The 23,078-nt window shown below is 33.1% G+C and overlaps 2 protein-coding genes across 2 annotated transcripts; both read left to right on the forward strand.

Annotated features, from left to right (window-relative positions):
• The first annotated feature begins 799 nt into the window (after positions 1-799).
• Positions 800-8,921, forward strand: LOC132756789 (uncharacterized). The gene is made up of 7 exons (XM_060747926.1): positions 800-1,242; positions 4,293-4,380; positions 4,677-5,007; positions 5,470-5,615; positions 6,328-6,551; positions 6,888-6,967; positions 7,455-8,921. Exons 1-7 carry the CDS (start codon positions 902-904, stop codon positions 7,667-7,669), a joined length of 1,425 nt encoding a protein of 474 aa, XP_060603909.1. The 5' UTR covers positions 800-901; the 3' UTR covers positions 7,670-8,921.
• Positions 8,922-11,203: 2,282 nt separating this feature from the next.
• Positions 11,204-22,672, forward strand: LOC132756790 (uncharacterized). Its single transcript, XM_060747927.1, has 6 exons — positions 11,204-11,361; positions 13,655-15,162; positions 15,749-15,924; positions 17,382-17,620; positions 20,296-20,375; positions 21,269-22,672. Exons 2-6 carry the CDS (start codon positions 13,662-13,664, stop codon positions 21,547-21,549), a joined length of 2,277 nt encoding a protein of 758 aa, XP_060603910.1. The 5' UTR covers positions 11,204-11,361; positions 13,655-13,661; the 3' UTR covers positions 21,550-22,672.
• Positions 22,673-23,078: the final 406 nt, after the last annotated feature.

A 23,078-nucleotide genomic window follows, 5' to 3' on the forward strand; every position in this document is an offset into this window, starting at 1 on the left:
CAGACGATGTTCAGCTATAGTTAAGAAATAACATCGGCCTGAGAGGTGTATATCGGCTATTTAACACCGGTTTGGAGTTTTAATGCGTAGGAATTGACCACGAAGGCCGGAGGCCTGAGTGGTTAATTTTTTCGCATCAAAACGACAAAACCGGTGTTAAATAGCCGATATACACCTCTCAGACTGATGTTTTTTCGATTCTATCACAATAAAATAAGGAAGATCACTAATGTTATTTTTTCAAGTGATAATAACTTCCGATGCCGATTTTTGTATAACGCTGTTCGATTTTCGCACCCTACTGTTGCAAAGATATAGAAATTATTAAACAAAATAAATAATAAGAAAAAACGGTATTTTATCAAGTTTTCAACAATAAAATTTACGTCGTATTGTGTTTACATCAGAGCCCCATTTATCATTCTTGTATGTATGAAATAACGTCAGCTTGTTTATGAATGAGTTGTTTACTTACAATGACGTCATTACGCTGCTTACGGATTGGCGCCGTTTTGTCAAAATATTTATTAACTGATATGGATCTTATATGTGGCGTTAGTGTATGTGAGATATTATTTCGGTATTGTATGAAAAGAAAACATTATAAGATCTGAAAATATAAATAAAAATGCTTTTTATTGTTGCTTTAAAAGGCTTTGTAAACTATATAATCGAGGGTTAAAACATAAAAGCCGCATATACAAGAATAGATAAATACAGAATCCCCAAAGAAAGCCCAACACGGCAAAATTGAAAATGTTGCAGGCTCGGTTTGATTGAGCCTGTTCATGGACGGTACTGGAAAGTGCAAGTTACCGTCCACGCCCCCTAGCACCGGCTTAAGCAGAATTAAACATTTAAACATGAAATGGTAAAATTTTGTATATAGAAACAGCCGCAGATGTGTTCATACGGCGGTTATCAAGGAACCTTCAACGTGACACTTTTGTGCCATTCCATGAAAAGCGGCGTATGGTCCTTAACGAGTGTTTATTGGCAGTTTAACACCGGTTTTTTCCCTTCTTTGTCTATAGTGGCGAAATCACGTGGAGTGATAGAATATCTAATAATGAGTCGGGCAGCTCTTCCGGGATGTCGAGGCAAGAAAAAAGACACATGGTCTAATGGACATGACCGAAGTTCAGAATGTTCGAGGGAACCGAAAGTTAATCAGGTATTTGAAAGCGCAGACGGACCGACAATTCAAGGTGGAGGGTTTAGCGCTGATGGGAAAAATCCAGAGTAAGTAAATTCGTAACGTTACATATTTGCATTGTTGTCATTTAAAAATTTTTGGCATTCCACTTAAGACGACACATTTTGAGACGCGAGTTGCATTGTGCACGTTAAATTTTATAAGTCGAACATATATAACGTAATTAAAATGAATGACAAACACAGTTTTGAGCAGATAAATGTATTTACTTTATGACATGAAAATTAAACATGACACGATTCATATTTGTTATTTGATAATATAGTTGAGTGGTTAAAATATGTCAAAGTTGATTGATAACAGTTCTATATGTAACCCTAAGTACGTACATGTGCATGTATATCAATTATGGTGAAAAAGTATTTTTACGATGTTGACATAATTATGAAATAAAAAGCTAGACAACTAGTTGATCAGTTGAACAAGGAAATAATAGTTTTATTGAACTTCAGTTAGTTGATTTAAGAAATAACATAGGCTTGAGAGGTGTATATCGGCTATTTAACACCGGTTTGGAGTTTTGATGCGTAGGAATTGACCACGAAGGCCGTATAGGCCTGAGTGGTTAATTTTGTCGCATCAAAACGACAAATCCGGTGTTAAATAGCCGATATACACCTCTCAGGCCGATGTTATTTAGATTCTAATACGATAAATTAAGGAAAATCACTAATGTTATTTTTCAATCGGAAATGACTTCCTGTGCCGATTTTCGTATAACGCTATTCGATGTTCGCACCCTACTGTTGCGAAGATATAAAAATTATCAAACAAAAGAAATAATAAGAAAAAAACGTTATTTTATCAAGTTTTCAACAATACAAAACTTACGTCGTTTTGTGTTAAGATCAGTGCCCCATTTATCATTACTGTATGTATGAAATAACGTCAGCTTGTTTATGAGTGAGTTGTTTACTTAGGATGACGTCATTACGCTGCTTACGGATTGGCGCCGTTTTGTCAAAATATTTATTAACTGATATGGATCTTATATGTGGCGTTAGTGTATGTGAGATATTATTTCGGTAAACATTATACGAACTGAAAATATAAATAAAAATGCTTTTTATTGTTGCTTTAAAATGCTTTGTAAACTATACAATCGGGGGTGAAAACATAACAGTGCATATACAAGTCGTCCCTAACGAGTGCTTATTGGCAGTTTAACACCAGTTTTTTTTCCTTCTTTGTCTTTATCACACACCCGTGCCGATTTTGCGACTCCGTAAATATGGTATTGCACGGCCGTGCATATATTTTGACGTGACGTCATTAGCGTTATACAAACATAGTGTAATGACGCGCTAAATGTTAGCGTTATACTATAGGCGCGTCAATGAAAATGATTCTTATTTCTCTTTAAACGGTCTTTATTTTGGGTATGTGATAAATAGAATATTAAATTCGTGTAGGTTCATTACTGAATTTATTGCACTCGTTGAATAAAATAATATTATGCTCACCAGAGGCTCGCATAATATAATTTTATTCAACTCGTGCAATAAATTCAGTATTGAACTTACACTCATTCAATATCCTCTATATAGTGACAAAATCACGTGAGTGTTAGAATTAAAAATAACAGTTATGAGAGAAAAGCCAAAAACTTAACAAGCTGCCAATACTTGAGCAACGAAAGAACACAATTTCAGGGCTAGATTTTGAGCTAGAGTAGAAAAGCTTTCTAGTTCTAAAAATCTCACAAGATACAATAATTACAAAGCAAATAATTTTGATCATGATTATACAAGAAGTTTGCTGTAAGAGGTCAGGTCATCATGTGCATAATTGTAGATGTAAAAAAATGAAATATATTCTGTATTTCACCTTCAAAAGTCTTCAAGATTTACGAAAAATAAAAGCAATTATAATTTGATATCAAGGATTTAGTGCTGGAAATGTAATAATTTTGGACATATTATGCGAGAATGCCTTAAACAAATTTACGACAAAAACAAAATAAATTTTCAGGGATCCTAACAAGTTCCTGTAACAAAAGGAACGATAAAATACTAAAATTTAGAATAGCATTAGCAGGTAGTTCTCATTCATTTTTCATAAAAAGTACAGATAATTAGATGATTCAGGTGCTGAAGTTTGTCTTCTGCATCGCAGAATATATAGAAATTTGAACAATCCTCCTAAACCTATAAAACAGAAAATAAATTAATGGTCAGAACTTTGATAGTAATTATTTGCACATAGACGGGTATATAAATCTTTGGTTGATTGAGAGTTAATAAAACATATGTACCCCTCAAAGAAGATATTCATATCGTATCAATTGTTAGATTAAATCAGGATGTTAGCCTCTAATCTCAAAGAGTTAATATGCGCAGTGCTAAGTGTAAACAAAATACAGGCTTGGAAAAATAAAAAAAAAAATATATGAATTTAAAAGTATAGAAAACGGAATGATTGCCTCTGAATCAGATATTATGATAACACATTCTGTTATGAAACTTTCAGGCTTTTCAGCTAGGTTTTGGGCGTTGTTTGGGGATTCTGGTTTTCCGTATTTTACACAATTAAGCGGATATTGCGGGGCATACTTTTATTGTTGTGTGGCAGATACGATCGTGTGTTTACTGGAGATAGAATGCTTGATTGCATGATTTTCTGTCACAAACAAGGAGAAAACAAGGGCGGGCAATGGACTTTTTCTTTAGAAAGTGCAACATGAGTTATATAATGTTTAAAAAATGGTTTTAGATCATGTTACATGGTAAGCACCTGAGGAAGACGTGCTGAATGCTGAAAGTAGAATTTTGATTTCCATAAAAATATTCTTAATCACTATATATGTACTAATTTCCGAAAGAAAGCAACTGAAGGAAAAGATGGGTCAGGTAATTGGCCGATAAGTATCCTTTTGGAAACTATTGCACGACACCAAAACTATATAAATGCTTTTGAGAAATGAAAATAAAATCATTTCTTGTGCATAATGTGACTTATAACTAAAGCCTCTTAATTTATTCGTTTCCATATCCTCTATCTTTGTAAAATTTAACCAAAGTTAACACTTAAATATTTAACCAATTTCTAAAATAAGATTAAACCGTTTTTTTTTCAGGTTGCAACTTTGGATATTTACTGTGGTGGCAGTTTTGTCTCTTTTGGCTCATTATTTTTTATTTTCACATATGTATCACAATATTCATGTAAGTAGATCTTTGCCAACTCATGATTATGATAAAAACTATGATATTGAAAGTAAAGTTGATAACGTAATTAAAAGTAAGTTAGATCAAACTAACATTGTTAAAAGGGTGCAAAATACGAATTTTCTGATGTTGATATTGCAAAGAAAGTGAAAGATTTACTTGAACCGGAAGTTTCACAGATAAGTGCAGAAACTAAATGAACCAAAGATAACATTAAAGCGCTGTTACAATCAACTCAAGATAAACTAGATTAGGAACGTAGCAAATTTAATGTACTATTATGTAACTTTCAGGGTAAAATAGACGATGCTGCAAAACACGCTTCAAATATTAAGAAATTAGTTCCTAACGCACAGGAAATGAATGGACTTCGGGAAAAAATTAATGAGATGTCTAGAAAATATTCTGAATTTATAATGACTAAAGAAACAGATGATTCAAAGATTGAAGAATTACATGTGTCTGTAGAAGAGGGAGAAAAAAAGCTAGCAATAATAAGAGAAGAGCTCGGAAAACTTAAAAAAAATACATCAAAAGCTCTGGCAGAATATGCTGAACATAAAGACAAAATTAAGGAAATTAAAGAACAGCTTGATGTCATACAACCAAATACGTTTAATAAAGGTACGAGAACGTGTTTTATAAATAATAGCGAAAATAGTAAATGATTTCCCTTAATATAAATGATCAAATAACACAAGTATGTCAGTTCTCAAATGTCATTGCCAGTGTCTTTCCTTAATTTTTGCTTTACAGGTACATGTATGTAAATTTTCATATATGTTTTCTTTACTTAAAAGGTGTATTTATATTAATGGTTCCTATGCAGGAAAATATGCATTTTCATTTATTAATGATTTATAGGTAAATAAATTTTCCAATTACTTTTTTCTTCAGGAACAAATACTGTTTGCTGTATTTTAAATCATTCTGTCAATTTCATATTGCTAGTTTCCAACTTTGTTGGTTGGGGGAGGACCTCAGGTGCAGCTTTTGCATTATTTCAAACACAAGCGGATATCTTAGTAAAATCGCCGATCTTTCGAAAGTTAGCTAGATAAAGATGATATTGTTCCACTGCTTCAGGAAGTTGTGTGATGGCATTTATGATTTTAACTGTTATGGTGTGTGTGCTAGCTGTCGCCGTATTTAATATATACCAACGTGGGAGCAGTACGGAACCTGTACACACTAACGGACGGACACAAGCTAAACGAAACACGAAGGATATGGTTTGTAGTTATTTTTTCCGTCAGATAATTTTGGAATTTAAGGTTTTATAAACGTATTGTATAAAGAAAATAAAGGGTTTTAAAGGATGTAAGTCCGTCATTTTCAAAGAGATTTGCCGCTAAGTAATGGATACAGTACAAATTTTCGTCAAAAGTGTATTCTTACAGATGTAATAGGACAGTTTGCTAGGTAAACAACAAATTGTCTAAGGCGAACTGTCTTTATTTTTCACGTCTGTAAGAAGACACTTGAAGGCAATACGAGTAACTTTATCTGCCTTATACAACAATATAAAACTGATAAATTCATTAAGTCATTTAATAATAGATTGATTTAATTGATAATAATGTACGTTCTTGTTGAAAATATAAAACTATAAAAAATATTTATATGGTCTAAAAGCTTTTGGCAGTGCACGGTGTGGCAGATTGTATTTGCACGACTTTTCGTTTTTTTCAATAGGACATAATTCACTTCCATTTAAAAACAATAATGTTGAAATGGCTGCCTCCAATAAATAGTCCTATTTACTAAAATCATTTGTGTCGATGAACATTGAAACAAACATTAAATAAACACTGTTTAAACATAGGAGAAAGCCTGAAGAATAAAAATTATTATGTAGGTTCCTCAAGAAAATAAATAATACAATTTGTTAGAAAAAGGGAATAAAGATGTAGTAATGAAGGGATATTTTGTTTAATTTGATAGGGCAGCAATGATGTACTACGACGGATACCACAAAGTCCAAACCTTCAGTCGGGTGTATGTATCATTAGCTATGACGAAGCACGTGCAGGATTTCACAGGGAATTACTCGATTCCGCGAATATCCCAAAATGTGATGTAAAATCTCATGTGATAAGAAGACATGATCAGATTCTTGAACTACCGAGGTGTAAGGTCTATCTCATGTGTACAGAATTTTCTGAAAGGTAAAGAAATAATTAGCTGTTATAAGGAGTGAATATCGAGATATCGTTATGTTTACAGGAGAATCAATTTTATAAGGCAAAAATAGCCAGATTCGTTTCCTCTTTTTCTTTCTTTTTTTTTGTGCAACTGGTTACTAACATTGCTCAGTAACAAACTGTGACCAGTATATTAAATTGTTACTGTAATTTTTTTATAAATTGAAAGCTTTACAACAATTTTTGTAACTATACTCCAAATAATAGCTAGATCAGACCTTATTTGTATATATTTTATTTGAGACGGTTATTTTGTTGTTTTGTGATATTTTAATGAATGTTTGTTTTCTTATGTTGTAGACATGTGATAATTGAAGAGCCTGGTTTAGGTTTGGGAGATCTACATAGAACTACGTATTATGCTGTTAAGAAACTGGGAGGTATAGATATGTTCATTGTTAATTAATTAGTTTTATTGTTTAATTGGAGGTTTTTTAGCTCAAAGTTATTACAAGTTTTTAACACTCGTTTATTGCTACATTCCTCATTTTAAAGAAAGGTTCCTTAATTTTAAGGAGTATTCTAAGAGAAGTATTTCAAAGCATTTCTCAACTTTTACATTAATTCTCGGATTTTAGATCATTTTATATCATCCCTTTTATATCAGAATATTCCTTGTATATATTACCACATATTTGCTGTGTTCCAGAATAAGTAGTTCATAATGTAAACGGCAATTGAAATTAAAAGAAAATCTGAACCAAAATGTTGACAACACTCATCTTACGACATTTTATTCACAAGATTTCATCGTGCGTTCTGCATAAATATGAAATTTTCGTTATTCAATTTATTTCGAATAAAGCATTTCAGACATGAATATGATCATTTTTTTATTATTCACTTTATTCAATTAAACAATTACAGGCTGTCTCATTATATTGTACACGAAAGATCCGGGATCAAGAAAATTGAGAAATCAAGCAAAACAGGCACTTTACAACACAGATATTTACTGTGTGAAAAAACAACAGGAACTTTCTGATCTTGAACAAAACAATGGATTCTATAGTACTTATGATAAACTGAGTGAGCACCAAAAAACTGTACTGAGACAGAAAATAGTTGACAATATGACCTAGATAATACAACGAGCACAAGTTTGTAACAATATGACATCTTTATACATCTGATAAAAATCATTAATAGGAACAATGTTAAATGTTAACTTAAAGGGACTCCACTGAGTCTTTTGATATGACCGGACTTGAAATATTTTTTTAGATTAGTAAATCTAGACGTTCAAAATTTCAGCTAATCTGCTCACTACTTTCTTCCAGAATGGTTATCATAATGTGAAAATGACCTAAAAATGAAAAGCATTGAAACGGTTTTCACTCAAATCGGGTTGTATATATCACAAACAATTATATTAAGAGATTAGTAAATCTAGACGTAAAACCTTTGTTCAAAATTTTAGATCATTCGCTCACTACGTTCTTCTAGAATAGTTATTATTACTGTGAAAATGACCTGAAATTGAAAAGCGTTATAACGGTTTTTACTGAAATCGTACGAAGAATATTTCTTAATCATCTTTTGCATATCTTACTGTTTCAAGTGCCCCATTAAATCGAAGTAAGAAATTCAAATTCTATATTTTTAGGCTTTTATACCTCAGTTGGGTTCCTTTAATGCTTCCGTATTACTATTAGAATAGATTACGGTATACGGAAAACTAACCCTTAATATGAAACGCTGGTAAAGGGATTTACTAACTTTAAAGTGATTAATCGTTTTAAATAACATAAAATATCATACAAACTTATGTGTCATATATTCTTCCACAGGATCAATACTGTTGTGTGTGTTTGATTTATAATTTCTTTTGATTTGTTTTGATGTCATATTATTATTGTTTATATTGTGATTGTACATAAACATTTATTCAAAATTCTGAAATGAATGTGAAAATCTACAGAGGTATGTAATGGAAATATTTGATAAGAGTTGTACAGTGAACTATCACTAATATATGGTATGGTAGATTCATGGGTATAAGTTGAATCAATATATTTAAATATATAAAGGTGATTCAGGGGATGGTGTCAGAGTACGAAGTAAATATGTGTTTTATATAAACATATCTTATTGTGGTGTAAATATTTAATTACCAGGATGTTTTTATATTGAAGTGTTGAAGAGTGTTTGGAAAGTTTGAGGATACTTTGTATATATTTTAAGACGATCACCAACATTAAATCACTGGTTCACTGAACATCAGCTGACAACCATGAACATTCAGGTTCCCTAATTCAGAAATAAGCTAATTATGTCATTTTTATGTATCATTTATATGCGTTTGCTGTATTAAAAATAAATTTCTAGCGTTTACATTTCTTTCTAAAATCTCGATTGTTTTCTTGTAATATTTTATTTCTAATCCACTAACTAGAATTTCCAACATGGAAGACACTATGATGTACACCGGGATTGTACCTGTCTTCCGGGAGCCAAGAGACACACCTTGAACCGACTTTTGTTGTACAATTCAGAAACAAAATACCCATCTGTGCGCAGACAGGATATAATACCACCCTCATTAACTGATAACTGTTGAAGATTTATGAACACTGTTTTCTTAATACTTTCATATTCTAACAATAGTTACAACCAGAATTTTACGGTTTCTTCAAATTTCTAATTTGATTAATTTTAAACTTTCGAATATTTTTTACTAAATGAAAGTGTAATTAGTAGATCAAGATTATACTGTATTAAACAAGCCAAACTTTACATACCAATTGTGATGAAAATTATATCTAGTAATTCAAAAGTTTGTTGACATAATATATCGGCTCAATCTGATTGAAATCAACTCACAAATAATGCTACGCATTAGGAAATAAGTAGATCTGAAATTTATTCAGGTTCGTATCGGTTTACATTATTTTTATCTTGTACTTACAAACATTTTGAAAATGCTTCCGTTCATATCTGTTAGAACTGACTATAATTACAAGTCAATAGAAACTCAAATGTTGAATATAATTCATCAATATTTATTATTCCGAAAGGTGGGATACAGTTTTTGAATTGACATTTCGTCTGTCTGTCTGTATGTCTGTCTATCCGTCAGCACTCAGTTGACATTATGGGATGGATGTCTGTGTTTATTGCTTTATGACTGCAATTTAGGGGGAAAAGTTACTAATAGGATTGAAAGTGTTTGCTCATTGAATTTTAGAGATCGATAACGTCAACCTAGGATGAATGTCCGTCCATCTGTCCGATTTTGTGTTGGTCATTATTTTTTTCTAAAACAATGCACTCAGAATTAATATCTATTTCCTAAATATAAGCCGTTTTGAAAAAAAAAAACATATTTCAACGTCTATAATAATACACGTCTTGCTTAAAAATTTATATGGTCGTATCCGGTCAACAATTATGTCATTCAAATAAATCGACATACAAGCGTAAATCATGGCGACGTCAGTTAGCGCATATACGAATCGTGTTTCCAGCTCAAAGTTCAAGGTCAAAGTTGTAGTCAAAAGTCATGATTGTCCTTTACTGAGCCTAGCTGTGGGCGGCATTTGTCTGTTTCCAAAGAAAGATTTAATTGTTTCTGTATCTGTCAGTCTGCTCCATTAAAGGTGTCATGTATGCTGGCAAGTAGTGACTATTGAATCCTTCGTCCTGAAAGATTAGCTTAAAACATATTCATTAGATACCGGGTACTTAATTACTTAAATTTCAAGTGTGTATTATATTCTCAAAATATAACACGTCGATTCATGGATGACTAGACGCAACTTATTTCACGTACAGCAGACCTCGTCAAGACTTATTCCTTACGTTGGTGACTCGATGATTTACTAAACTTGCCGATATAAGATTGGTTAGTATATGAACTACATGACTTAAAACACAGTGCTTGTTTAATCCGCCTGTTCATTGTTACCCCGGTCTCCAACGCCGGGATGAGTTAAGTGAGATTACTCTTTGTACTCTTTTGTTACTACACAGCCGGGTCATGTCTTTGATTTGATTTGGCGTCCAAATAGCTCTCTCATATAGAGGATCATTTTACGGGAATTTAGCTGTAATGAGATGTCTTTCAGCCGCGAATTCATGCATATGCTCTCGGGCAGAAACCCCAGATCGTCCCAAAGATGCGTTTAAACACACTGGGGTTGAGTATTTTTGTGTCAGTTTTGTGCATTTATTGGCCGTAGAAAATATATAGAATAGCGTTCTTTAATAACAAAAAGGCTGCCTAAAAACATTAGAAAGTCAAGGAAATGACACCTTTTTAACCTCCTCAGACTTCAAAATTGTCTCAATTTAAAGGCGGAAACAATCATCCGTCACATGGACAGGATGCTGCCGCAACCTGCCAAACATATGTGCCTCGCATTTCGCATTTTGTTAAACCAAATTTCACCCCTTCCCCCTATCAAAGCCTCTTCTGTTTCTGCTCCTGCTTTTGCTTGCTATATACATATTTAAAAACACATTCAAATGAAAGCATAAAAATTATACCGTCAAAGAAGCTAGTCTAAATAAATGTGTTAATTACTCTAGATCTATATAAACTTCCGAGTTCTTAAACCCGTTTAACTTTTAACATATTCAGAAGAATGTTCACCCGGAACGCTCGCGTGACGTTGTACATATTTCACAGTAGTGATTACTGAAATAGACGTGGCACGATTTTATACGAAATCGAAAGTAAAGACGATTATTATTGCCAAAATTGGAACTAAGCTGCTTTATAGTGCAAGTTATAAGTGCACTTGATTCATAGTTATTGCAAGGATATTCATAGGTAAGCTTTAATTTTCATTTGATAAGTTAAAGCTTAATAATAGGAATAAAAATGAAAGTAGGTCTAGGTCTGTGAAAAATTAAAACTAACATAATTATATTAGGTAGATCTATAGATCGATTAATTAACGAGGCACTAGACAAATAGCACTTGATTTGGATAGAAAGAGTTTTAAGATATTTATAGATAATGATAATCTATAGGCCTAGTTTTAACTTTTTGTTAAAGTCGATCAATTGCGTAGCCGTCATGTTCGTATTTACTCACCGTTAAAGGGGTTGTAAAGCTGGCTGCGGTCGTATTTATTATTAATAGTTCGTAAAATGCTTTTAATTAAACGTTCACTTATGGCACGGAACTATTTTACTGGGTTATGTAACATAATATCCTTGCGCCTCTTTATGTAGATCGTTTAGTCGATGAGATATTGTGATATTTTAAGTGTAAGGGCAATTGTTTTGACTAGTAGATCGTTATAAATAGTCCATATTACGTTTTGGATATACCTTTCGAAAACGAAATGGTTATAGTTGTTATTACTGCAATTTGCAGATATATGCGCATTCTCTTCCGTGGCTCCGAATGTTACAATGAATGTAGTAGTTTTTGATGTTCTTGGGTGTTTTTTCCATAAATGTGAGATAGACCCTACCCCTTAATGGAGAGCTGGTTATGTCTATCGCCAGATCAATGCTTTATGTGTGTATAAAGGAGTCATCGAAAGATTAGTTTCAGGATAATAGAGAATTTCACGTCCGGTGTCGTATTCGAACCAACGACCTCCACATAAAATTATCGGTACCCTACCACTACAGTACTCTTCCTCAAAATATTGATATGAAGTATTATTTTAACTGGAAATTTTGCATGCCGGTGTGTGTGTGTATTCTCACTATTCTATGCTAAAAGAGAGTTCACTCACCCTTCCAGGCACTGAGAGTACGGACCCCTTTAGCATGCTACATATATATTATAGTGAATATATTTACCTATCAATAAATAAAAGGTTATCAATAATGTCAATTATTTTGATACAGGAACTGATATTTAATAAGGCAATCAACTAGCAAACTTCACTGAAGCCGAACGTATTTTTTCATGATTTTTTATGAATATTTCTTTTTTGTATTTTGTTTTCATTATTATATCGACGTGAATATAGGTCACGATTATTTGTCAAGATTATGGTATTAAATTTCAAAAATGTTATTCTTAATTTTAAACCGGCTTTTATTATATCCAGCAATCAATATAAAACAGTTGGATATAATTACAAAATAATGTACTTCCGTTATTATAACCGTCATATTTAACTTTATTTATTAATACACATTAACATAATCAGGATAACCCAAGTAATATTATAGCCTACTGACATAAAAGAGTCCGAGTAATTAAGGGGCAAGCCCTTTGATAAGGATAATATAGATAATAGGTGAGGCAATTCCGAATGAAGTAAGGGGTGCAACATGATTATCTGTCCTTTGACCTTTTGAGATCGAATCCCGCCGGTACATAGAATAATGTGTAAAACTGGGTACGAAAAGTATAGTTTAACATTGCCGTTTCCTTTTTTGAATAAATGAATAAATAAATAATATTAGGCTTATAAAATTAAAATTGCCAGAAGTGACCTTATAGCCGAGGTGATACATGTGTGTTAATACCCTTTGTAATCTTCACCTTTATTAAATAATAATGTCATTGCATTCATTTATTCTTTTTCTAGTTTGATAAAGTTCGAAAGAGATCATAATCATATGAGCCGCGCCATGACAAAACCAACATAATGGGTTTTCGACCAGCATGGATCCAGACCAACCTGCGCATCCGCACCAGCTTCTCTACTTGTAATAGAATTGGTCAGCGACCAGCATGGATTCTGATCAGACTGCGCGGATGCGCAGGCTGGTCTGGCTCCATGCTGGTCGCAAACCCATTATGTTTGTTTTGTCATGACGCGGCTCATATTATCTCATTGTATGAAGTATCCTATTATGAAATATACATAATCATATGTTTATAGTAGTTTATATCAACAATAATCATTGTATCATTAAACTATTTATTAAAGTTAACAAATTTAATGTTTTGTATCTTTCTTCGTGATATATTAGACAACAAATCTATTAAATCAAAGAATACGGTTTGAAATTAATATTTTGATATCATTACGAACTTAATTGGTAGATTAATTAATAGCTTCTATTATATTTTCATAAACGAAACAAGTGTATTTGCTTTGAACAATGTCAAGCCATACAAAAGAGATGATTATAGACTTTCTTTACAGGGAAAGAATGGAGGCAATGAAGTATATGGTGATGTGTTTTATTTTAGCATATAATTATGCTAATGGTACCAGTGTACGTGAAAATCAAGACACACGGTCAAGTTGTAGGAGTTACGCACGATGCTACAACCCGAGCTGGTGCGATGGTGTGTTATCGTCCCGTAACTGTTCACAGAAACATTTAGATAACAAGTTAGAATGTTTATCAGCCTTACTAGAAGATAAATCATACGATAGCCAGCGGTCGGATACAATAAAAGACATAACAGAGAACATAACCTTGATGATGAATCAAACAGGAAATATCAAAACAGACATGCTTGAATTCAAAACTATATGTAACTCAACATTAACTGAATTAAGTACGCGACATAAGAATCTCAACGAGGAAGTGAACACTCTGAATGCGGAATCCGAAAACTTAAAGCAGAAACAAACTGATTTACAAAATAAAATGTCAGAATTTGATCAGTATCGTGAAAACACTGATAAAACAGTAGAAGCACTAAGAAAAGATTTAAGCAATACTGATAAAGACTTTAAGTCGTTTGAGTCAAAAACTAACACGGATCACAAGCATATTGAAGAAAGACTAACAGAAATAGGTAAAGAAGTGAATGGAAAACTCGATAATTCAGTAACAAATTTTAAGGAAACATGGACAAAAGAAATTCAGACTACGAACGCAACGATAAGTGTGATTGAAGAGAAAATGTTATTCAATCAAGATCAAATAAATATAACTCTAAATGCTCTTAACAAAACAATGTCAAATAGTGAAGCCAAGTTTAATGATTCTCTGAAAGACATTAGAAAAGAAATGACTGTCGGACTTGGTAATACTGAGTCAGAGAGGAAACGTTTAGAGCAGGGAATAAAAGATATGAAAGGTACAGTAGAAAATGATATAAAAATGAAAATACAAAATGTTGAGAATAAGTTAAGTGAAAAAATAAATAAAATCTCTAATCAATTTGATGAGAAGATAAATAGTGTCTCTAAATCTACCAATAGTAAAATAGAAAACTCTGATACCAAAATAGCAAAATTATCTGAGGATCTTGAAGATTCTAAAAGAGACATTGGAGATAAATTAAAATCGGAAACAGAAAAACTTCAAGAGAATACAGATAAAAGTATAGGAAAGTTGAATACAGAATTAGAAACTTTTAAGACAAATACCAATACAGTTATTGGTGGTATCGAAACAAATATTCAAAAGCTTATGGAAAAAGTGGACGGAGTAGAATCTGAGAATAATCGTAAAATACAAGAAGTAAAGGAAAGTCTTACTACAATGATTAAGGGAGAAATTTCAGAGTTAAAAGCCTCACTAAATAAGTCAGTCAAGGAGACGAAAGAAACTATTGATGAACTGAGAACTGATATAGGGAAAAAAATCATAAAAGCAGTGGAAGCCCTGACAGAGCAGACACTTGAGGTGAATCAAACTGTTTCACAACAGCAGAAAATTGTAGGTGTTATATTTTCAAATACATTTAACAAAGGTATGTATATAACTTTAATTTTAAGACATATTCACATGCTGTGACAGAGAATGACACGTATTAGTGTCATTTTTGTTCAATGCCTATGATTGAGCTTTGTTTTTCGTCATATTGAATACGGATATAGCTTGAAGTGATTTTAGCTGCATTCTTTGTTTTAAAAACGTTGTAGTCATTAACTTCAAACCATTTGCCTCTCGTCGCTATGGGTTCGAATCCCGCCAGGGACTTTTGAATATTTCATGTGAAGATGATATCCAACAAGCTTACAGAACGTCGGTTGTTCTGCTCTGGTGCTCGTTCGTGCCTGAAGTAATACATAGAGGGGCACTTGAGTTCTTCCTCCACCATTAAAGCTGGAACCTTGCCATATGACATTTTCTGTGGCAGTGCGACATAAGACCCCACGACCCTAATCCAAATAAAACAAACAAAAAAACAACGGAGTGTCGTAGGTCTTATTGTTTACAATGTAAGGTTTGCCTTGTAATTTCAAAAGAACAAATGTTGCATGAAATAAAAGATAACGGTTACAGTACGTGTATTTGAATTTTGCTTATTCTACTTAATTTATTTATATTTTCAGAAATGTTTACATATGCGTTTTTACTCTTGGTTGTGCTAATGGGTATAAACTTTACTATAACCTACATATTTGTGAAACGAAGTTCACCACAAGTTCAAGCTGATGCCGGAAGGACATCAACTGATGGTGGCCAGCATGCTGTACACACTGGAGAAGAACCTCATTCCCCTGTCGAAGTAAGTTTAAGTCTAACTCAACAACCAGAAATACAAACAGAAATAAAATATGAGCCACGTCATGACAAAGCCAACATAGTGCGTTTGCGACCAGCATGGATCCAGACCAGCCTGCGCATCCGCGCAGTCTGATCAGGATTCATGCTGTTCGCTATCAGTTTCTCTACTTGTAATAAAGTTGGTAAGCGAACAGCATGGATCCTGATCAGACTGCGCGGATGCGCCGGCTTGTCTGGATCCATGCTGGTCGCAAACGCATTACGATGGTTTTGTCGTGACGCGGCTCATATATTGAATCTCCCGTTATTAAAAATACTAATTTATTACAACAATTTGTACATGAAAGAAACGAATGATTTATTAGTTTGGATATGATCATTTAGGAAAGAGGCGATAACTTGGAATCGTTGTCATTTAAACCCTGTATGAGAAGGTAGAATAAGAAAATACACAGAGCATGATAACTAGTTGTTTTACACAAGAAACTTTATTCAATGTCGGGAAGAACATAGCATCAAATTATTTACTTACATACAGAATATCGCCATGACAATGATTTTCTAAAATGTATACAGGGCTACATACTAAAACAATTGTTGCAGTGTTTTTAGACAACTTAAATGTTGCAATCCTTTGTGATAGAAAAGTTTAGCAATATTTTAAGCAAAATTACAATGTTTGAAATCTTTGCTGTTGAGGCTTACAGAATATCTAATTTCAAATGATTGCATTTACTTTGTTTTGTGAATCATATTATGGTCCTTTAAGCTGTCTTACTTACATACATATGAAGAAATTTATGAACTTACAACAGTTGTAAATGAAGTGCATCATATTGGCTTATTGAAATGACAGATTACACATGTTTTCTATTAAAAGACGAGTATAAAAAGTAAAAAATTATATAATGAAGTGATATGGTAGATTTTTTTAGCACATACAGAACGTGAAATTTAACATCGAAAAGAAAAACTGTGCATAAATTAGAAAATTGTTGTTTTATATTCGAATTTAGCTTTATTCTTTTTTATGCTGTCTTATAAAACATGTTTTGCTTAACGTTTAAATAAAAGATGTATGATGTTGTTTTCGTTTGGTGAACACGTGCTGACGTCACAGCTTGCATTTTACTTATATTTTAAGATAAAAAAATTGATATAATTAAGTATTGTTCTTTAAATAAACTATTGTATTCAATGGGATTATATGTAAGCAGCCTTAGCGAAGTCAGCAGAGCAGCAAAACATCTGATTTAGTTTCCTTATTTGCTTGCCTCTCAGCCGACAATGCAGCGAAACGAGTTGTCTTATTCCATATAATCAAAATTCTATCAGTGTGCTCAATTTTCTCACCATGCTATGTCAGTCAATCTGCGAAATGTTATTTGAAGTGTCCAGTGTCGAATCTGGCTACACATTTTCCTCACCATGTAGCATACCAAATAACGTATATTTCAGGTTTATAACAGACTTGCATATCCGAATTCACTTCCCATCGAGTTATCTGCCCCTCTTGAAGATTCTGTAGCTGTGGTCAGTTTTTATGAAGACGCTCAAAAACACCACAAACTTTTGATGAAAGATGTTTTGGATCTTGCTGACGTCAGAGTTTTGTATCACGTGATTCGACGACACGAGCATATTCTTCACATTCCACGTGCTAAATTGTGTATTATGTTTGTTGAATTCTCAGAAAGGTATTTTATTTTTTCTAAATGAACAAAAAATAATGTTTATTAATTTTTTAAATATTGCATTGTTTAACCCATTGCTTCATGAGCATTTTGTGAAAAATGGCTGTTTTCATTGAAAAGTCTCCCGTTACAAGTTCAAATTGCTATAATACTATAAAAACTGCTTCAACACTAATCAAACTTGGCACAAATGTTGACTGGACCATTGCCCTTGCAACAACATGCTCAGGCTTAAATTTTCTGTTACCATGGCAACGAGGGGACATCTCAAAATTGCCAAAAATCACTATTTTGCGTTGATTTTTTCCATCATAATTGATTTCAAAGTGCTGCAACTTCTCAATGGATTGAGATAGAGTCAAATGCTTTTCAGCGTTGGTTACACGTTACCTTATGATCAATCTGAGGTCATTTATAGCCTCTCACAAGTCCAAAATTTTCTTGGCGATGAGGGGGACTCCGCCCCCCTTCAAACCCCCCAAACAGAAGGGGGCACATCCCCCTTCTGGCAACCCCCTGATGTATCTTTTGGTTGGGGGGCCGCGCCGAAAAAGTGGTCACTTTTTTTAACAACATTTCTCAAACAAAAACAAGTGTTGGGGGCCTAAATAAGGCATTTTTTCACCATTTGAGACAACAAAAAGGGGGGGGGGTGAAAAAGGCGTTAAAAGGCGTGTATATGAAGTAATGGGTTAACAGAAAATGATGAAAATACTTGAAATTACCCTAAATCGCGTTTTTCCATGTTTAAACATGGCCTGTCATATAAATTTGAAGAAAAAATGTTGTTTTGTAGATTTTTTTATTTTTTTTATTAACCCATTGCTTCATGAGCATTTTGTGAAAAATGGCTGTTTTCATTGAAAAGTCTCCCGTTACAAGTTCAAATTGCTATAATACTATAAAAACTGCTTCAACACTAATCAAACTTGGCACAAATGTTGACTGGACCATTGCCCTTGCAACAACATGCTCAGGCTTAAATTTTCTGTTACCATGGCAACGAGGGGACATCTCAAAATTGCCAAAAATCACTATTTTGCGTTGATTTTTTCCATCATAATTGATTTCAAAGTGCTGCAACTTCTCAATGGATTGAGATAGAGTCAAATGCTTTTCAGCGTTGGTTACACGTTACCTTATGATCAATCTGAGGTCATTTATAGCCTCTCACAAGTCCAAAATTTTCTTGGCGATGAGGGGGACTCCGCCCCCCTTCAAACCCCCCAAACAGAAGGGGGCACATCCCCCTTCTGGCAACCCCCTGATGTATCTTTTGGTTGGGGGGCCGCGCCGAAAAAGTGGTCACTTTTTTTAACAACATTTCTCAAACAAAAACAAGTGTTGGGGGCCTAAATAAGGCATTTTTTCACCATTTGAGACAACAAAAAGGGGGGGGGGTGAAAAAGGCGTTAAAAGGCGTGTATATGAAGTAATGGGTTAACAGAAAATGATGAAAATACTTGAAATTACCCTAAATCGCGTTTTTCCATGTTTAAACATGGCCTGTCATATAAATTTGAAGAAAAATTGTTGTTTTGTAGATTTTTTTATTTTTTTCATTAACAGAAAATGATGAAAATACTTGAAATTACCCTAAATCGCGTTTTTCCATGTTTAAACATGGCCTGTCATATAAATTTGAAGAAAAATTGTTGTTTTGTAGATTTTTTTATTTTTTTCATTAACAGAAAATGATGAAAATACTTGAAATTACCCTAAATCGCGTTTTTCCATGTTTAAACATGGCCTGTCATATAAATTTGAAGAAAAAATGTTGTTTTGTAGATTTTTTTATTTTTTTTTATTAACCCATTGCTTCATGAGCATTTTGTGAAAAATGGCTGTTTTCATTGAAAAGTCTCCCGTTACAAGTTCAAATTGCTATAATACTATAAAAACTGCTTCAACACTAATCAAACTTGGCACAAATGTTGACTGGACCATTGCCCTTGCAACAACATGCTCAGGCTTAAATTTTCTGTTACCATGGCAACGAGGGGACATCTCAAAATTGCCAAAAATCACTATTTTGCGTTGATTTTTTCCATCATAATTGATTTCAAAGTGCTGCAACTTCTCAATGGATTGAGATAGAGTCAAATGCTTTTCAGCGTTGGTTACACGTTACCTTATGATCAATCTGAGGTCATTTATAGCCTCTCACAAGTCCAAAATTTTCTTGGCGATGAGGGGGACTCCGCCCCCCTTCAAACCCCCCAAACAGAAGGGGGCACATCCCCCTTCTGGCAACCCCCTGATGTATCTTTTGGTTGGGGGGCCGCGCCGAAAAAGTGGTCACTTTTTTTAACAACATTTCTCAAACAAAAACAAGTGTTGGGGGCCTAAATAAGGCATTTTTTCACCATTTGAGACAACAAAAAGGGGGGGGGGGTGAAAAAGGCGTTAAAAGGCGTGTATATGAAGTAATGGGTTAATTCAAAATTCTTACATTCTATATTTGCGCTGTAGTTAAAAAAGAAAAATAACTCACGATGTGTTGTTTTAGTTGTATGAACATAAATTATGGTTAACAAGTATTTGAACCGTATGAAGAGGTTTAAATTTCAGCTTTTTTATATGAAATTTTAAACTATCAAATTTTGCTTTGTTTTGTGAAATCATATTTTGATTGTTTAAGCTGTTTAGTTAAATACATACATTTTTTATTATTGTAGACACGTGATTATAGAAGAGCCGGGTTTGGGACTCGGGGACCTCAAACGTAAGACTGTCAAATTCATCGATACACTAGGAGGTTAGAGTTATTCTTCATTGTTTTTATAAAATTGACATTGTTATATTAAGTATCAGTAGTTTGTGTTGTTCAGGTAAGTTATGAGCAGTATGTGTTCATAAGTTATAAAGTATTAGCAGTTTGTGTTCATAAGGTATATAGTATTAGCAGCTTGTGTTAATAAGGTGTCAATTATGAGCATATTGCACTCATAGGGTAAGTATTAAAATATGTGTTCATAAGGTATACACTATTAGCAGTTTGTGTTCATAAGATATAGTTATACACTATAAGCAGTTTCTGTTCATAAGGTATACGTTACACTATAAGCACACTGCACTCATAGATTAACCTGTTAGCAGTTTGTATTCATAAGGTATCAACTATGAGCAGATTGCAATCGTGCGGTAACCTATTGGCAGTATGTGTTAATAAGGTATACACTATTAGAAGTTTGTGGTCAAATAGTAGATAATAAGGAGTGTAGTTTTTGTTAATAGAAAAAAATAAGCAGGTTTTTATTCATATGCATAAATATGGGCAATCTGTTTTTATAACTTTAACCATGAATACTTCGTATTTATATGAAAAACGTTAAGCAGTTTTAGCTCCAATATCAACTTTGTGCAATACGTGTTATTAACTGAAACTATGAGCTGTTGTGTCTGAACGTTTAACTGAGAAGTGTATAATCAATTTGTGTTCATCAGGTATATTATGATCAGTATTTTTGATATTGAAAGTTATGAGCCATAAGTTTCCATAAAGTAAAAATTCTCCGCATACAAATTTTACACGACCGTTGAAAACATTTCTGCAAATAATGGCATGATATAATACCACAAAATATAAATAGATCACGTGATTATATCATTGATGACAATTACTATTATAGTATGATATTTGAATTTCAGCCTGTCTTGTGATCGTGTATGTTAAAGATCCCGGATCAAGACGTCTGAGAAGCTCAGAACTTTATAACAGCTCTATTTACTGTGTTAAAAATCAACCTGAACTGTCAGCGTTGAGCAAAACTGCACGATTTTTGAGTGTTTATGACAATTTTAATGAATATCAGGTAAAGCGCCTAGCAGACGTGATCTTAGCAAATGTATGTCAAAGGTCAGATAAAGGTCATGCAGCAGGTCAAAGTCATACCGGAAGTCCAGGTAAACTCCGTCTACGTCTGAACTGAATGTTGTGTTTATATAGTATTATTATAAGCATCATTTATTTGTTTAACAAATGAAAATTAATCAGTATTCTTTTTATTTTAGTGATAAGTAATGTTTAAACGAGTTCTGTAAGAGATTAATCAAAATGACTAAGGCAATCATATCATGTAAATAAGCTGTCACTAGGAAATAGGGAGTTCTGGTGATCACATGACTGTACAGTCAGTGGTAGACATACATTATAATATATAAATGTACACAATCTATTCCATGTTCAAATGTCGGTTGCTGTTTTTTCCACAAAATTGTCGTCTGCTTCAGAACGTGTAACGTGATTTCAATTTTGTTTATACTTCATTAATACATTATAACCTCTCTAAAGTAACATCCTTTAAGAAGCAATTGTTTTCATTGTTTCTGAGAGGTATTTCTATAGACTACGGTAAAAATCTTACAGTGTTAAATTTTGGTTTGGGAAGGTTTTAATTCAGTTGTTGTAAAGAGGTAATTTCTATATAGAGGGCCGCTCTTTGCAAAGGTTACATTGTGACTAGTTTCATTTGAAAAACAAAGACTTGTTGTCCGTGACCTTTTCTTAATGACTAATAAATTCATGTCAGTTAAAGTTAATTGTTTAGTTTTGTTAGTTTGCTTAGCATTGTTTTCATCACATAGCAATTTTTTTTATAAAATATCATTTATTTCTGACAAAAAATGTTCTTTGCTCTCAATACTTTTATTGCTATTTAATTCTGTAGTTTTACTGTATATGTATGTATTTTAATGTGAAGAACATTATAATTTCTAAAAGATAATTGTGTTGAAGGTTTGGCACATATTTTAAACATTCATACTTTGTGTTAGTCTTTGTGAAGAGGCGTCGTGTGAATTTGCTTTTTATTTGTATTATTTTTCCAACATTTATCATCTCATTATTTTGCTTGAATTTGTCATTTTTTTTGTAAAATAACATCTATTAGTCTATGTATTTCTTAGCTCCAGCAGGTGAGGTGGTTTCGACACCTTGTGTTGCTTTAAGTTTGTAATAAGGTCATTTGAAATACACAAACTTGTGGCCCGTGACCTTTTCTAAATGAATAATAAATTTATGTCAAAAAAAGTTAATTTGAGCTAGCATTTCAACATCGTCGGATACCCACGATTGATAAACATGTCACATAACATGCAGAATGATAATGGTTCGGCCGTGGGTATCCGACGATGGCATTTCAATAATAAATATGGAAATATTTCAATGTGTACCTGTACAATTTTTAGCTCACCTGTCACAAAGTGACAGGGTGAGCTTTTGTGATCGCTTTTCGTCCAGCGTCCGTCCGTCGTCCGTCCGTCGTCCGTCCGTAAACTTTTACTTTAAATGACATCTCCTCATAAACCACTAAGCCAATTTCATCCAAACTTCACAGGAATGTTCCTTTGGTGGTCACCTTTAAAAATTGTTCAAAGAATTTAATTCCATGCAGAACTCTGGTTGCCATGGCAACCAAAAGAAAAAACTTTAAATATCTTCTTTTAAAAAACCCAAAGA

The sequence above is a fragment of the Ruditapes philippinarum genome, unplaced genomic scaffold, assembly GCF_026571515.1.
Source record: "Ruditapes philippinarum isolate M1 unplaced genomic scaffold, ASM2657151v2 ctg5610_1_1_1_1, whole genome shotgun sequence".
Lineage (NCBI taxonomy): Eukaryota > Metazoa > Mollusca > Bivalvia > Venerida > Veneridae > Ruditapes > Ruditapes philippinarum.